Source organism: Abramis brama (genome assembly GCF_963993115.1).
Source record: "Abramis brama genome assembly, chromosome: 14".
Taxonomy (NCBI): Eukaryota; Metazoa; Chordata; class Actinopteri; order Cypriniformes; family Leuciscidae; genus Abramis; species Abramis brama.
Window position 1 is genome coordinate 5,426,691 of NC_139976.1, and position 18,428 is coordinate 5,445,118.

General features: G+C 40.2%; 1 protein-coding gene across 21 annotated transcripts in view; it reads right to left on the bottom strand.

Moving 5' to 3' along the window:
- Positions 1-18,428, bottom strand: part of ebf3a (EBF transcription factor 3a) — a 93,465-nt gene that overhangs the window by 32,630 nt on the left and 42,407 nt on the right. For all 21 annotated transcript variants that reach the window (XM_084134436.1, XM_084134449.1, XM_084134439.1 and 18 more), the window contains exon 7: positions 3,345-3,426. In XM_084134436.1, coding sequence (XP_083990562.1) covers positions 3,345-3,426 — 82 coding nt within the window. The remainder of the gene's footprint in view (positions 1-3,344; positions 3,427-18,428) is intronic.

The following is an 18,428-nucleotide window of genomic DNA, read 5'->3' on the forward strand; positions in this document are numbered from 1 at the left end:
TGCTGGAGCTTGAACCTGTGCCCATTGTTTATTTTCCAAGCCAAGCAGGAGGGAGTGAAACAAGGGAAAAGTTGCTCGTTTTTGCAGACTTACTGGGTTTGGTGGAACAACTCCCCGTGGGCTTTACATTATTAAAACAATAAGTTATCACTACACTCCGAAAAGAGAGTCTGTTTTCACACCTTAAGCAACTAAAGATGACTTGCGCGGTTCAATATGCTTCGTGTAAGCTGGAACGCCGCCTGACTGTTAATGACCCAGCCTGAAACCAAACAGGCTACTGTTAGCTATGGATCAATTCTGCTTAGAAAGTTCCAAACAAACACGTTCACTTAAAATAATCAGATTAACGCACATGCATTCGGGACCCATCAAGACCCATTCTAAAACGTTTTGTCCTTCTCCGAAAATGGATTACACTATTTATGGGTGTCAAATGCGAAATCATATTCGCTTATTGAAGGTGAAAAATGTTTAACATTTTCTTATTCTAGTCCTCGGCTGCAATAGGTCTCGTATTTCTTTCTCCAAATGAACCGCCGTGCAGGCATCGACTCTATATAAAGCGCATTTAATTTCTCGTTAGAAGAATATAATTAACCTTTGTAAGAAGGAGAGCTTCTTTTTTCCTATTTAAAGGAGACACTTGGGCGGTTACAAGAGTGTGCATGTTAGATAAAGGACGAGAGGCTTGTCTGGGAAGAACTAGCCAAGCCCTTGTCAATCAAAGAGAGGCCTCCATTTTGAAGCGCTCTGGCTTTTTTTTTTTTTTTTTTTTTTTTACAAAAAGCTACAATTAGTGTTTAATCTGCCACTTAAGGTGAACAGAAAGAAGTGGAGAGTCTCTCATCTGCTCCATCATCCATTAGCAGCCACTCAAACAGCCCACAGATCGCTAGCTCACCCTATTACATTGATCTATAGATTTATTGATTAGCTGTTTTATCTTATTAGTCACAGCTTGAGTAAGGGCCGTGATGGAGAAGGGTGGCAGACCCTCAAAAGAAAAGGAAAAAAAAAATAGAATTTGAGAAGAGCCCCTTTGGTAGCAGATGAGGGGGTTTTCTTTGTTTTTGTTGATCTGTTTACTAAAGAGGGCTGCCCATACAGTTGCATTGAGAGAATTAGGGCCGTTTAGCATCTGAATGAGGAAAGGGGTTAGAGGGGTGGGCTGTGCTGTTGTGGGGGGTCTGAGGTGGAAGTGGAGCAGTTACAATCTGGAATATTCCCTCTGTCACGTTCACAGTCAAGAGTCACAATGAGGATGATACTTGAGGCCTGTTCACAGCAAATAAGATGCCTTAAAATGTTCACAATTTATTTTTTTGCCATGACAAATTTATCATCTCTCTTGAATAAAATGTTTGGAAACTGAAATGAATTATTAGGCATAAACAAAAATTTATAAAATTGCCCCAAAACAATTATAATAAATACAATAATAATTATAAAATAATTAATTATAATATAATATAATATAATATAATATAATATAATATAATATAATATAATATAAAAATAAAATATATAATAAAAATACTTTTTGGAATTTAAAAAATAAAAAAAGAATCAAAAATGTATACTGTTTGTATTTGTTTGGATACTAAAATGAATTATTCCGCATCAAAATATTTTTAAAACAAATCAATTATTGGAATAAAAAATAAATACAATTAATAAATATATAATCAATAAAATAATAATGATAAATTAAATATGCATTTAAAAAAAATTAAAGTAAAAAAATAACCTAATATATTTAAAACAAAATGAACCAAAAACTAATGGCTTAATATTGTTAAGATACTTCAAATTAGTTTCCGATTCATTTTTCATAATAAAATATAATTCTAGATGTCTGTCCTGCCAAAAAAAAAAAAAAAAAACTTGTTTTGAATAGGCCTCTAAATAGTATTCTGCTCTCTAGCTGAGTGCAATACAGGAAAAATGGAGAAATAAGAGAGGAAAAGGCAGGGAAAAAAGAGAAGGAAAATGGAATGGTAAATGGGGGAAGACAGGGACCCCAAAAGCATGACCTTGCCATGAGATCATGGAGAAAGGAACATGAGTGAAATTTATTCTGGAGGTGGCATTTAGCTTAGCAGAGCAGAGTTTAAGGGTTAGCGCTGGAGGAGAGATGTCTTGCTAATGGACTCCACTCACAGACTGACAGGCATCACAGGTTTGGGTCATTTGTCTCACAGCCTGCTTTTCATTGGAATTGTCTGTTGATTATGATTTTTTCTATAAGTGATGCTGTCATAAGCCCTCCCTGCAGGGCTGTTTAAATAATTTAGAATATAAACACCAGAATGTGGATTGTAGAAGTGAATGATTAGGTTGTGAAGGGTGATGTTTCCTTAAAGGAAGTTTTGAAGAGATATGAACAGATTCCACTGGCAACCACTGATGGAGAAGAGAGAATGATGAATGAACAGAAACGAGTGCTCTTTGAGGATAGAGCAGCATTAGTATGGCTCTCCACAGAGACACAGACAGACACACACACACACACACACACCTCCACCAGGTGCTGAGGCAGAGGAAGTGTAAATAGGTTGAAAACCCAGACATGCTGTTACAGCGAGAGAAAGAGAGGTCCAGTGACTTTATTGTGGGAAGGCACATCCGCAGTGACGGATGTTTCTTTTACTCGCAGTGCAGACAGAAAGGACACTTCCTCTCACGCCGGCTCTGACCTTCTGCTCTGGACGCATGGATCAATATCAGTGAAGACACTTGACGTTCCAAAGCATGAAAAATGAAAGTTGTGCAAGCGGCTGCACCACTGCTGCCTGCTCAACAATACATCTATATAACCACAAGTATATAAACACACATCCTCGCAGCACTGGGTTAAGCGGAGCTGTCACACACACACACAGACACACACACGTAATGAAGTCCAAGGCTGCTGCCTTTCTGTGTACTGTATCTAATAATGTCTCTGTGATTGGATGGTAGATACAGAGGTACATAAATGAATGAAAGTGGTGCAGATATATTCATTTGTGGAGTATAGAGCCCTGTATGGAAGCATATATACAGTATTATGTGTGTGTGTGTGTGTGTGTGTGTATGGAGGATCAATAGATAGAACGATAGATCTTGAGGGTTTATTTTTGTGTGTGTAACATTTGGAATGTGCTTGAGCAGAATTGCAGAATCGAAGCATCTCTGGAGGAGACAGATCTGGCCTTCAACCGGGTCAAGGCAGCCCGTTTAAATATATCCACAAAGTAAAACACCATACAGCTACCCCAGCGAGTGGCCTGTTTTTCACATTAGAATGTGTGTGTGTGTGTGTGTGTGTGTGTGTGAGGGGGAAAAAACGAAAACATTACCTGGAATCTGCGCATGTCCCGTGGGTTTCCTGCATTCTTCAGGCAGTTCTGATTACACTTGAGGAAGAATTTCAAAAAGAACCTGCAAGAGAAGACAAAGAGAGGGAAAACTTCACGTTAGACAATCAATCCATCACAAAACCTGCACGGAAAACTAATCGATGGCACAAAATACAACCGCGGACTTCGAGTCCGGGACGTCCACGCACAACACGACTGGCACAGAAGCGCGATCAAACCGACAGCTGGATTCACCTTGTTTCTAGATAATTCCCCTCAGAGTAATGATCATTAGTGTTTTGTTCCTCACCCTCCCACGACCTCCCTGTCTCTCTGTTTATCTGTTTTTCAGTCTGTCCGTGTGGCTGACGCATCCAAATCCCACAGTTCCCCACAGAACCCATCTGCCCGTCACTGACAGGAAGTCAGTTAATATTCCGCCCCCCTCTTTCCTCCCCTGCTCTACCCTGTAATTAAGGCTTAACGTGCTCAATGGGGAGGTAAACCAGCACACCTGAGCCCTGCTCATCACAGACGAGGACCGGCGAACGGGGTAGGAGACCTAACGAGGTGAGAGCGGCCCGCAAACTTACAGTCCTGTTAGACAATTAGACACACCCCGCCACCGGGACAACAGCACCCGGTAATTATTGCGCAAATTACTAACTGCATAATCTGTTCGGCAAATGTCATGTGTGAGCGAGAGTCAGAGAAGGTCCCATCGGACGGGCCCTCGCACACGCGCACCTCAAGAACTAAAACCTGGTGTTTTTAAGAGGTAAAGAGACCCTTCAAGAGTCCTTCAAGAGAGGTGTTGAGAAGGAAGACGGATAAGAGGGGCTTAAGGGAAGAGGAAGTTGAAGGCTCGTACAGCTGGTGCCACCCTCCTCGTATCACAGGAAGTGATTCGTTTAAGAGGAAGACCACTTGTAGAAGAAAAATGTTTGGAGAAATGGCAATGGAAGTCAACGGATGGAGAGATTTTGTCTGACCTATTGGAGTGAACTGACTTATTGTAAAAATAGGGACTGTGGTGTCTCCAGAAATATCCAGCAAGTGGGAAATTTGTCTTTGTATATGGATGTCCATGTCCACCAATATTTACCTCAGCCCTCCAACCTTTGAGGGGCCGGACGTCATGTCGTAAAGGTCCCTCGTTCTCTCGCTTTCGCGCATGCTACCATGTCATGCATTGCAGATTGTGTTCAGTGTTGAGTTAACACATGTATTTCACTAGGTAAACAGTGTGTGTATGCAGGATGAAGTCTCTCATTCGGACTCTCCGATGGGACCACGAGCCAAGCAATATATCACTGTGTGAAATGACATCTGCAACCCTGAACACCCTCCACTTCCAATTCTCATTTATATACAGTCACCCTTTCCTCCCGACAGAGAGGGAATGTTTAGGATTGAGACAGATTGAGGAAAAGTAGGAGAAAGGCGAGGCAAGGGCCCCGAAGGTGGCCTTGGTAGTTTCAGAAAATTTTTAGTGACTTGCGTCAATAAAAAGCGAATTTCAGCATCGCTGGGGTGGGAATAAAGAAAGATGGCAGTCATAACAGCCAGAAGAGGCCAAAAACATTAGAGCATTAGCTTTAATTGTGTACAGTGTGTGTATGGTAGTTGTTGGACAGGCCATTATCAGAATGAGTATTACGAGCTGTAATTCGCGGCCCCTGTCTTTATTTCCCTATAGAGCTGTAATGTTTCACAGCAGGTATCGGAGTAAATCAAGCCTGAAATATAGCCTTTATTTACCCCTCTCATTCGCTATCTCTCTCTCACTTGTTTTTTCCTACTCTATAGCCGCAAACAAATGGCTTCACACACACACATACACAGGTGGACACACTTGTGCTAACTCAAAGATTATTGCAAAGCACCCATTCAGAGGTTTGAAAGTGAGATGGACTGCATCAATTTCAATAGAAGCAACAAAAACATGAAAACTATAACACCTGGAAGGCATTTCAAGTACCCTTATAATGTTGGGGCTGTGGAAAAAAAAATAGTAATATATCAGAAATGTTATAAAAATTAGAAAAATAGAAAGAAAATAGAAAACAAGTACATATTTAAGTTGTATTTAAATATTTACAGGCAATTACTTCAAAAGGAAAATACTATTTTTACGCGCACGTCTAAAAATATTTTGTGACTTATCTCATTCAAAAGGATTTAGCTTTTTGCACAAGTGATTTATGTGATTTTTTTTCTTTCTGTAAAAAAGACAAAAATACTGTGATAATGAAAAGATGCTCTATACATGCTCAGCTGTGGTGCTCGTGTAAGCTGCAGGTTTGAGTCATTCTCTCATTATATATATATATATATATATAAAACTTGACTCCCACCTCTATGTAAATATAACGTTTTTTCACCCAATTAGTTTTGAAATTTTAAGTCCAATCACTTAGAAAAGTAACAGCTCAGCTCAGGACGTATTGCCAAAGTTTAATACTAGGGTTAGAGGTTATTCTAATCCACTCCTATAACCAAACACATTTACAATTAATGTCAAAGAAAATCATTAAATGAATTATAGATGAAATGGCAGGGTATTATCACCAACAGGCTAATGCGTAAAAAAGTGTTGAAAAACACAATCTCTCATTAAAACCCTGTACAGTAGCTGTGCACGTTCGCTCGGGGTCTGTTTACCTCCGAGTTTAAGTGAATTTCCACAGCTTTCTGAACACAATGATATTCAGCTGCTGTCCACAACAGCAGCGTAATTTCGTCTGAATTAGAGCCGTTTCACTTCTGCATGGGGATTGAGTAAATTAGTCCTTTGTGAAAAGGCAAGCAATTACGGCCACACGGTTCTCTCTCCCTTTTGCTCTCTCTAAATGGCTCCAGAACTTTGCGGTGGTGTTCGCGACCGTCGGAAATAAAGAAGGCAGTTAAATAGTCATTTAATGGAATATCAAGGAGAAGGCAGCATTAGATGCTGGCAACGGAGAGCAAGGAAGGGAAGGAAAAAAAATTAACTGCAATTATGTTTGATTAAAGCTATCCTTCTCAATAATCAGCATTTGTGACAGGACACAGGACTCTGGTGGCCTATGGATGCCACGGAGATGTTGAGCAATATTAAGGCCAATAAAGGGATATTAGCATAGCTAATTATGGAAGAGCTGTAGCAGCGAAAGGGGGCCTCTGTGTATTGTAACGTGCAAAATAATTGGCCGAGGCAGTTATCAATTACACAAGACACGAATTTGGTTTGTCAGAGAGAAAAAAAGCAAAGCAGACGTGTTTAATTTCACATCAGAGACCTTCTTCCCTCGCTTTTGTTCTTCACCGGAGGCGTTCGACTTCTAGCTTCCACTGCAACTTGTCGACAAATCTGTGATAAAATGATCTGGCCGGCCGGCGCGAAGTAATTAATACAACCTGTCCTTCACCGCTCTTTCTGACCAGAGGGGCCGAATGCTTATGATGGTGGCGGACGAGAGAGAGAGAGAGAGAGAGAGAGAGAGAGAAGACGGGGGGCTTGTCGTTTGAAAGGACTTTGGCTTCACAGGCTGAGGTAATTGAGAGGAAAAAAGGGGTACGTTTCAAGCACATCAGCTCAATAACAGCCCTTAGCTCTTATCTTAACCCAAACCATCATTGGATCGTTTTCCTGCCCTCATTCAAAGGAGAAGCCCTCCTCCCGTCCTCTCCTTCACACTAATCCCACTTCATTCAGCACAAAAGACGCAAAAACAAATAAATGCAGGGGGCGATGCTTCTGTCCCATAACCCCCGTCATAATTGCCGGTAAGGTTACTCTTTCCGAGCCGCCATCATCTTGATCTCTCAAATTCAGTGTGTTTTACATCAGTAAAGGCAGTGGGAGGTTAACTGCAGATGACAAAATCAATCGATTTATAAATCGGAGGAAAATTTTACAGCTCTTTCATAGCTCAGATGTTGTTTAAGTATTAATTTGATCTCAGAAGTGTCTCCTAAAAGTACTGTGGAAATATAAATGTGACATAAAATAAGAGGACACAGCTACAATGGAAACAAAAAAATGGTGAAGGATTTACTTTGCAACAATTTTTTACTAGGGAACTGCTAGTAAATTTCACAAAGAAAATACAACTTGCAAGTAACACACTGTATCACGCGTGACATGTTTTCTTGTAAATCATACTCTAATAATAACTTCGAAAGATCGCTTTTTACAGTGTATAAAAATAACGTGCATCGCATAACTCTGATAATTTTATAAGAAAAAGTTGACATGTTGAGATTTTTGATTGCAAACATTTGAGAAATCTCCATTTGCTCTTCATTTAACCTCAGTGCTGTCTAGGAGATTTAGAAGAGATCTAAATTCTATCGTATATACGGGACAGAAGTGAAATCTGCCAAGCTTTAATATCACACAAACACAAGACAATCATTTATGGAGTTTTCCAAATATTTGTCAGCCCCTTAAATGATCGTATTGTGTTTGTTTTGTTGTCGAATGTTGTCGTATTAAGACAAAAGAGGGGGGAAAACCTGCAACTGCTTTTCTTCCTGTCGTCCCAAGACAGATGAGGGGATGTAAAGAGAGGTAAAGAAATACAATGGCAGATGGGAGTGTGTGTGTGTGTGTGTGTGTGTGTGTGTGTGTGAGCGGTCAGTGTGGACACTAATTGCTGCTCAGGCGTTAATGGTTAGGGCACAGCTGTGTGACTCTGCTGAGTATTGATCACGAAGCAACTTTAGCTGATCAGACCCCTGCCAGCCAGACAATACAGAACACACACACACACTTACACGAGTACATTCTGCTGATTTCAGGTCCAGAAGCTGAGACGGTACACAGGTCAATACAGATCACATTTCCAAAATGCACAAGCTCCCTGTGTCAGCTCTGGCTTCTGATTGGCTGACAGGCCTGATTGCATCTGATTGGTTCTTGGGTGCGCTTGCATCTCATTTGACAGAGAGAGGTTTTACAAAACCTATAACACCAAGTATTGAACTTTGGTGAGTAACTCGTCTACACCATTTCTGCTGAGCTTTTTCTTTTCTAAGCATTCAGAATTAAACTTTACACTTGGCAGGCAATAAAACAGGCATACAAAAACCCCACAGAGTTACACTTAAGGAAGAACCCGAGGAGCCCAAAATATCACAGAGACTTGAAGCCAGCCCGTTTTAACCACTTAGCAACCACCGCCACAGACAAGCACTATTGAACTTCCTTTTGGATCTTTTCTGAAGGTTTAAACAGGTTTAAATATGTTCAAATCAGGATTCAACAACTGCACTTGCTTAATTGTCTGATCACGAAGGAAGTGACCCGAACATGTGAAAGAAATATATAATTTTGTATGTTTGAACATATCTGAGCATCTGCCTAAACATATTTATGCCAGAAGTGTTTTAGACACGTGTTCCTGTCTTGTGTGTGTGTGTTCCTGTCGTGTGTGTGTGTGTGTTTTCTCCCTCAGGCAGACTGCTGTACCAGACCCAGACTGGTGTGCACATTCTCTCCTCCTTTCTTTCTCACTCTCTCTATTCGTCCTCTCCTCCATAGTTTTTCCTAATGTGTAACATGCCTCTGACATTATTTTCCCAACAGATCACTGCTTCTGTCAATCACAGCATTTTGTCTTAGACTGGGGCCTCATTAAACACACACTCTCTCTCTGTCGCCCTCCTCCATCCACCCTCCTTTACCATTCACTCTCTTTCCCCCTTCTACCACTTTTTTTTCTGGTTTAGGTGTACTCGAGGATCTTGTGGAGGTTCCCTGTTGCAAATCGGGCCTCTTTTCCACGACAGGGTGTTATGCAAGATAATAAACACATCAAATAAGTTGTAAAAAGACAAGAACGGAAAACAAAGGTAGACTGTTCACATTGTAATCAACAAAAACAGCATTTTTTAGCTGTAGATATATATTTTTTTTAATTTAAGAATTAATTTAATCATAATTTAATACTATTAGAATATAATTGTTATTAGTAAAGCAAGTATTGACAAATATCACATATGAAATGATTGCTATTTGAATTTTATTCATTAAAAATAAAAATTTAGACAAATACAAAACTAGATTTTTCACATTAAAATAAACAAAACGTCCCTCCAGCTGTTTTTAGCTATAGATAAACATTTTAATTAATAATTGAATAATAAATTGGAATTTAATAATAATAATATTGTTGTTGTTGTCGTTATTATTGTTATTATTATTAATAATTTATATTATTCAAAACATCACAGATAGTATTTGATTCAATAAATAAATTAAAAAAAATATATATATAAAAAAGAAAAGCTGCTTGTGTTAAAGGCAGTGAATCAAATTCTTAAAACATGTTCTAAAACTCATAAGACACATAAACAAAAAATTGCCAGTCGGTTATGTAGTGAAATAGTAAATTACGTCATTGTTCTGCATTTGAGTCAATGGAATTGTAGGCCGGTTCTGAAACAGCTCTGCAAATCCCCCGGCCCGAGAACCAGCACTGTTTCTGTGGAAAAGGGGTAGCAAGCTATGCATGTTTTACCTCTCTTGCTCTTTCCATCCCTACGCTCAGCTCTTTGATGTTGGGAATGCGGGCTCAAGTTTCCCCGGGAGGAGGTGAGGGGCGGAAAAGGAGTGGGGGGTGGGGGGCGTCGGTGGTGGGTTTCAATCCTGCTTCTGATTGGCTGAAACACTGGCCACACATGGCCAAGGATGCTGTTGTCTTTACCTGACCTAATCCTCACTTGCTGATGGATATGTGATCGCTATTTTGTTTGTCTCTTTGTTTGTTGTGTCTCTATTCTACTCCAGACATCTCCTTGTGTGTTCATTACCCTCTCTCTCTCTCTCTCTCTCTCTCTCTCTCTCTCTCTCCTTCCCCATCTAAAATTCATACATTCCCACATTCTTTCAAGACAGCCCTAATTAGGAACTGTCATCTTTGCCGATTTTAATTATTAATTAAAAACAGGAAGGAGAGAGTGAAAAAAGCACATTTCAAATCAGGCCATGAAGGAACACACACATACGCACACACACACACACACATACACGGCTTGCCTGATGTCTGAAGGCTGTGGTCTCAGTGATGCTGATTAAAAACGTATTAAAACATTATAAATGATTAATGTGTATCCAGTTCTGAGTGGCAGTTATTGGTTTTAACACAGGTAATGCAGCCTAATGACACGGGCACATGTGGACCCTTCGTCCATGTCATTATTCCTGCATGTCAACAACCACACACACAGAGAGAGAGAGGACAGGCCGTTACATCAGAGCGTTTTCAAGTCATCCATCAGCTCGCCGTAGCTCAGTCAGAGACGCTGGGAGAGCAGAGGTGATGTTACGGGCCCCCAGACAGGCGGCGGGTGATCCGCGCTAATAGATTTCCATAATGGACATGAGCAGAGGATGTGCAGGTCACTTTGCAGAAGCTTCGCTTTTTAGAGCCTGAAAAACTGACCAGATCCCAAAATAATGTGAAACGTTGGGAGGGACTTCAAAGATAATGGCAACATCAGAAATGAGAGCTCTTTAATATCTCAGCTGATTGAATGGAGCGAATTAAGATCTATGAAATGTATATCTCCTGCTTAAAAGACCTCAATAATCTCATAAATGTCTCCTCTATAGTTTTGAATCTCAACACTCATAATGTGCTCATATTTACTATATTACCAACCTATAGGAAAGTTGTATTGATCATTGATTGCTCTTTCATTGCTCAGGGTACTTAATAGAGTTTCATTTAAGTATCAGCTTGTTTCTGTTATAGGAGAAATACAATTAGTTGTTCGGGAAATCTGAGCACAGTTTGAAACATTGTTGAGATCTCTTCATAAACTCAACATGTGTGAGATTACTAATATTGTGCTCATATTTACTAAATGACCAAGCTAGAGGAACGCTGCTCTTTCATTGCTCTGGCAACTTAATGGAGTTTCAATGATGCATCAACTTTCTGCTAAAACGTTTGGGAGAAATAACACACACGTTGATTTGTAAATCTGAGCACAGTTTGAGACGTTGTTGAGATCTCTTCTGAAACTCTACTTATGTGAGATTAATGGCGTCTTTTTCCCCAGCTATAAAAGATCAACTTATGAGCAATAAAAACCTCAAAAGAGAAGAGCGAATAGAGGGGTTGTGCTTCATTTTATTCCTGATGCATAATATATGTTTCTAAAGTGATCAAGAGTGTGAGGTGTAGTTACCATGCGTGAAAAAGACAAGGACAGACTGGGAAGGATGAGGGTAAAGGTGCATTAGTGCTACCCAATGCACCGTACGCCGAAAGCCAGGGGTCATTCATTGGGAGACAGTAGGGCAAACGCAAAAGCTAAAACAACAGAGCGGGTGAAATGACATGACAAATGAAGAGAAGCCGGATTAGTTGTCGTGTCGTCCAGAAATGACGTGAGTGCCATATTTGTGAAACAATAATGCGGCTGGCAGCACGGATCCTTGTTCCTGATTCATCTACGGCCGTATGGCGTAGCTTTGTCAGTCTGCGCGTGGTATAAATTATTCAGTCTGAGAGATGGCAATTACAGAACCCTGCACAACCAAAATGAATATTTTATAAGGACTAAAACTGCACCGGAATGAATCATAGACACACACGTACACACACAGACACACACTGAGAGTGTGTTTGTACATGGCAGGACCAGAGGCCTTTGGTGCTTTCATATTGTTGACTGAAATCCAGAGAATTCTAATAAGCAAATATATTAGAGGTTTACATTGTCACCGTTTTGCCGGCCGTGCCTGTGGACAGATCCCAGGAAAAAGGGATTCCGACTGGGAAACTCGTAAATGCGCAATCTGAAAGGGAATGTCGTTTCTTTCAATTCAAAATGCATGGTGATTAAAGCAGCGTTAAAAATCAAAGCAGAACGTCTTTCGCAGCATATTTGTGACCCTGGACCACAAAACCAGTCACATTGGTCAGTTTTCTGAAATTGAGATTTATACATCGTATGAAAGCTGAATAAATAAGCTTTCCATGTATGGTTTGGTAGGATAGGACAATATTTGGCCGAGATACAACTATTTGAAAATCTGGAATCTGAGGATGCAAAAAAAAATTAAAACATTGAGAAAATCTCCTTTAAAGTTATCCATTTATGTTCACGATTGTGCTGCATTCACTCACAAAAATAAATGTTTTATATATTTATGGTAGGAAATGTACAAAATATCTTCATGGAACATGATCTTTACTTAATATCCTAATGATTTTGGGCATAAAAGAAAAATCGATAATTTTGACTCTGGCTTTTGCCAACGGTTTGAAGTGTGACTTGTGACTGGTTTTGTGATCCAGGGTCACATTTTAGTAATCTCAGCGAGAAAAAAAATAAAAAAAAATAGAGGGAGACTTGATTTCATCAATCAGGACCTGATTGGATTGTGAAAAGAGCAGATTTATGTCATCACCCCAAAAGTAAAGTCCTTCGTATTTTGAATGAAATTTTAATGAACAATGCAAAATAAGAGTGCGTTTAGAAAACAAATATAGTTGATTTCATGCTCATGTATTTTAATATCCACAATGCAGAGAAACTCTGTCTTGTTTTGACCCCTGTGAATGCACTCTTCGTCTCTTGCCAACTAGAAAGAGAGCAAGTGAGCGAGAAAGATGGTAAAGAGGTAAAAAAAATAAAAATAAAGACAGAGAGAAAGAGAGAGAAACACACTGAAAGGCTAATGGAGGCGGATTATACTGCCAGCCTACCCGAAGCATCGTCTGATAAAGGTTTTGTCTGTTGAGTTTCCTGCAAAGTCCAGCTTTATAATGCTGAAACAAAAAATAACATTGTTCTTTAGGCTTGCAGGAGCAAAGCAACCTGCTTGAATGGGTATTGTGTGAACAGAGGCAGTGATACCTAAAGCCTTTGTACAGCAGAGGCAGGTCAGGCCTATGACATCAGCGCGACACAAGCAGGGCTCTGTGCGGCCCGCTCCAGCAGGAGCTCAGCATGGTGGGAAAATACGTCAGGAGAAAGCTTTTTTTATCTGAGCACTCTCTCACAAACACACACACACACATTCATGATGATGGGACACACACAGAGAGGACAACACATATGGTGCTTTTTTAACATCACACTCAAAATTGTAAGGCTCAGATGTTGCTCTTTTATAGCTTGATAAATAATCAAGTATCAACTTTGTCTCTCCTGAAATTGTGAAAGAATATAGAGTGAAACGCTTGAGTTTATACTGAATTCTTTTTGAGTGCAAACCCGAGTACAATTTGAAACATTGCTGAGATCTCTTCTGAAACTCTAACGTTTTTCCTTGGGATAAAGATATGTATTTATTCTCCATTTGATCTCATTAATGTCCAGGAGAAACGATTGATATATTAAAGAGATTTAATTTGTGCTTTTTTAGGTGACACAAATGTAAAATGTAATGTTTTTTTATCGCTCAGGAGACTTAAATGAAAAATAACTGGGAACTCCATGAAATATCAACTCTGTCTCTCCTCCATGACAAATAAACAATGATGGAAGAATGTGGATAAAAAGTGAGTGCGAACCTGAGCATGGTTTGAGACATTGCTGAGATTTCTTGAGTTATTCTCAGGAAAAAAAACCTCTCCATATGATCTCATTAAGAAAAACAATTGATCTATTAAAGAGATTTGTCATTTTTCTCTCTTATAGGTGACCCAAATTCAATTCTGTTGCTTATAGGTTGCTCTTTCTTTGCTCACCGAACTTAATGGAGTTCTCAGTTATGGATCATTTTAGCATCAGCTTTGTCTTAGATGTGTCTCCTAATAAAATACATGACATACATTTAAAACACAGTCTGAGACACTCTTCTGAAACTTGGAGAAAAGTCTCCATTTGCTCTCCATTTAATCTCAGTGCCGCCTAGGAGAAATAATCAAGACATTAAATAGATGCTTTTTCTTCTCTATGTGCTCTTTAAGCAGCAACAGATGAAGTACGAGTTCTGCGACGAAGCGGCGAGATGACAGAATCCGACTCGTACGCATTAAAAGTGAACGGGAGGGAGAGGGAATGACAAAGTGCTCGCAGCACAGCGGGATAAATGGTCTGAAGTGGAGTGAAATATAGACAGGAAAGGAAGCGGAGAAGGAGACATGCATTCCAAAGCTGCTGTCCCTCTGATGGCTGTTACCCAGATAACCGACACCGCTGCTTTTGCCTGTCTGCGCGGGACACATGGGCTTTCAAACAGGGTTATAGGCAAATAATAAGGATGCTCTCGCTTACAGGACTGACATGCAAGCATCCTTTACAACAGAAAAAAAAAACAAGACGGGTGGGGGGGAAAACGCTTCTCTCCATGGAGAAAACAGCGAGTTGTCAGGTTGATTTTGTAGAGAAGTGGTTGAGGCAAGAGCCGACAGCGTTGGCCTCTGTCTTTTCTGTCGCAGGTACACAAATGTGTCAGCATACATGGAGATGCGGCTCCTTCAGGGGCCGCCACACGCTCGCTGGGGTTTGGGGGCGATGGGGTGGGGGGTTATTAAAGGATCTCATAGCTCTTTCAGCTGTATTAGAATGACATGCCAGAGGGAGAGGTGGTTTCTAAACCGCCGCGTGCCACTAGGGGGCTTTCAGCTCAACAGGAGAGGACACACAAACAGATCACATCATTTCTGAATGATAAATGGAAATATGATTCCAAACTGGGCGGTGCAATAGTGAAAATGTGTCAAGCCATTTATATGCCATTTATATTATTTACTATAGTGTACTCCGCATGCAGTGTTACAACATGCGGTCACGGTGACTTTGAATGCAGCTCAAATAATACAAAAGTCTTTTGTTTTTAACTCAAGAGGTTTTACTTTTGATGTAATATTTAAAATTTGTTATGAATGATTTTAGTTTGCATGCATCAAACTGTAAATAGAGAAAATTATTAAATGAAGTACATTTCATTCGTAAAATATTTAGTCACTCGATTATCAAAATAAAGATCATTACATGGTTGTATAAAATGCATGTGCATATATTTATGTGGAATTTGTGTGTGTGTGTGTGTTTATTTATGGAGACACAAATTTGCGTAATGACATAGCTATTACACTAGTATTACAACGTAAATGTGGTTTATGTTCTCGTAATTAAAATGGCTTAAAAAACATACTAAACAATGTTTTATGAAAAATGTCAAATTCATAAAGTTTTATGTGATGGGTAGGTTTAGTTTGTCCTCATAATGATGAGGTGTGTGTAAATATTACTATGTTATAATAAATATTATATATTCCTGTCATTCTGCTATCCTCACTATTCCAGACTCTTAAATATAAAACTACAGTTGTTAATGAGATCAAAATGTTCTGATGAACTAGCGCAATAATGGTTATTATAAGCACCCCACATACATGTTGAGGTCAAAGGGCACGGTTGATTTAAACCTTGCCTTTCTATTCTCATTTTAAGATCTATTTGCAGACATTACACCCTGCTGGCCTGATTATCTGAAGTCAATCAGGAACCCTAATCACACAGAACGACTCCCTCACATCTATCAGAGGAGCCGGCGAAGAAGAAGAAAAAAAGCTCAATCTTGTTACCTATGTACAATAGCGGCGCTCAGGCCTGGGAAGGCCGGGCCCTCCCTAGAGGAAACGGCCACATTAATTGCCGCTGTAAGTGTGGATCCAGCACAGGGTGGGATTCAATACAGAGCCGTTTATCCTGGAACCCACTGTCACGGCGCCGGGTCACGATCCCAAACCGTCCCGTCGAAATCACCAAGGAGAAGCGATAATGAAAATTTCTTCATGTATAAAATTCTTAATCAAAATGCTGTCGGTGTCATCTACCGGCAGCAATCGCGACTTAAATTAATATGCAACAGAACCTTTGGCAAAATTAACATTCCCTCTTTTGACATGCGATTCCCAACCCCAGCCTAGATGAAGGGATGAAAGGAAGAAAGACTCAAGGAAAGTGTCAAAATCACCACTGGGAGAAACAAACGGAAAATAATTGAAAGAAACCCTAACAAGCTCGCAATTGGGCTTCACAATTGAATATCTTTTCACTTATTAACTTTAAAAGAACAAGAAAAAAAAAAATCCAATTATTGGGCAATTTTTCACTGTGTTTATGGTGTGGATTTGTTGATGTAATGCTTCCTGTATCTGTCCCAGGCGGATATTAGCGAACTCGCCCTCTGAGAAACAACAGTTTCAGCAAAACACCACGGAGTAATGCAGATATTCACACTTTTAATGACCTCAGGGAACACATCTAGTGTATGAACCAAAGCGCAGACTCGTAGACTATCTAACTTCCCTCCGCTGCTGACACGGCTGCATCACGCAAATAAAACCCACGTTTGATAAACAAGAGCTCTGCTATGAAATGCAATAATGCTACAAGGGACACGCCACCGAAGCGACGCCTGGGGGACTGTCGAAGTCTCTCCTCAACTTTTCATTTAACAATTGGACCGTTCCAGTGAGCGAGTCTATCCGAATGCGCTAGCATGTACTTAGCACACACCGGCTTGGGCGGTTATCTGGAAATGTGTTCAAATTGGCCGCTTTCTTCGCGGAACGTCACAGCGCTCATTGATTTCACCAAGCTTCGACGACGGCCCCAACAGACCCAACATCAGCTTTTCTCGTGCGAGCTGGAGAACTCTCAATTTACCCGGAGACAGGTCTCAGACTACGGCGACAGGTCCCATCTGCATGCTCACAGATTAAACATTCAATTTGTTCCCCGATAGGCCACGAGTCCCGCCACTTACCATACAAATGAAAAAAAAATGGAAAAAAAAAGACGTCAGACTTGCATCTCCGCCTCCATCCCGCCATCACAATACCCTTCTATTGATGCAATATTTACTTCAGGGGAATTGCGACACGTGGTGTATTTATCTTCATGAAAAATGAGCATCTGAAATTGAAATCACCTTTTGAATGGGGCGCGGATACAGCCCGCCGCTAATATGCTTCATGAACTATAAAATTTAGTCACACGGTACGGCTGTATTACTGCCGAGGGTTAAGCGCACACTCGCGCGCACACACACACATCAGGCAAATTTTCCCCGTGTTAAGCTGCCGCGAGCTCCAGCAGTTGATTCAGTGTGATAGTCATTACGCTTACATGACGGTACAAGTCAGCCCTGTCAGATTTATGCCCCTCTCCTCCGTTTCTGCTTTAATCTCACCCTCAATAAGCTATTTGCACTTGCTGCCTCACGCAGGCAAATTGAAATAGGGTGCAAATTTGCAGGCCTTAAATCTGAACAAGTACAGACACATATTTTTCACCTGCCTCCCCTCATTTTCTCACAAGTAAACACAATGCGTGTCCTCCGTCATGCATTTATGCCTTGGAAAAGATTTGTCTTTCTTCTTCTCGTTCTCGCTCTCTCACTTTCTCTTCACCTTCGCTGCGAGAAAATAATACGCTGCTAAACAGCTGTCGGCTAAATCCATGAATGCTTGCGTAACTCGACAGAAAACAACATTTCCTCTTTAAAAATAAATAAATAAATATCATAAATCTCGCTGATTGGAATTTGCATGGCAATTATGCTTTCTAAAACACTTAGTGCAATGTAGCGTGAATCCCATCTTAAAGAAATTAGGGTGATGATGGTGCCACTTTCGGAAGTGAAATACAAAACAGGTATTATGAATGAGAGCGCAGGTATATTTCCCCAAACGCTAGGTGACATTTAGCGGACGGGAGCGTTCACGTGAGAACCGCTCTACAGCGGGGTCTAAAAGTCATCCAGGCCTTTAGGATCTAGGGTGGGCCGAAGTGCCATTTGAAACAAGGAAAAGTGTTTTTTAAGCAGGTAGAAAATGCTTACTGTTAAAGTTTTCACTCATATCGCAAGTCTTATGAAACAGACTAAAAATGCACAGTAAAAATGGCATCAAAATGCTGTATTACATTAGAAAATAATGCAAAATAGAGGCAAAGTAGTTTTAACCGCACAGAAAATATGCCTAAAAATGCCGTCTTGAGTGCATGCTGTCAATAAGGCAAAAAAATGTTTCACTCCAATTGCAACAGGCTAAAAATGCACAGTACAATCAAGCATCAAACTGCTGAAAATAAAATGCAAAATAGAAGCATTTTCGTACTAGT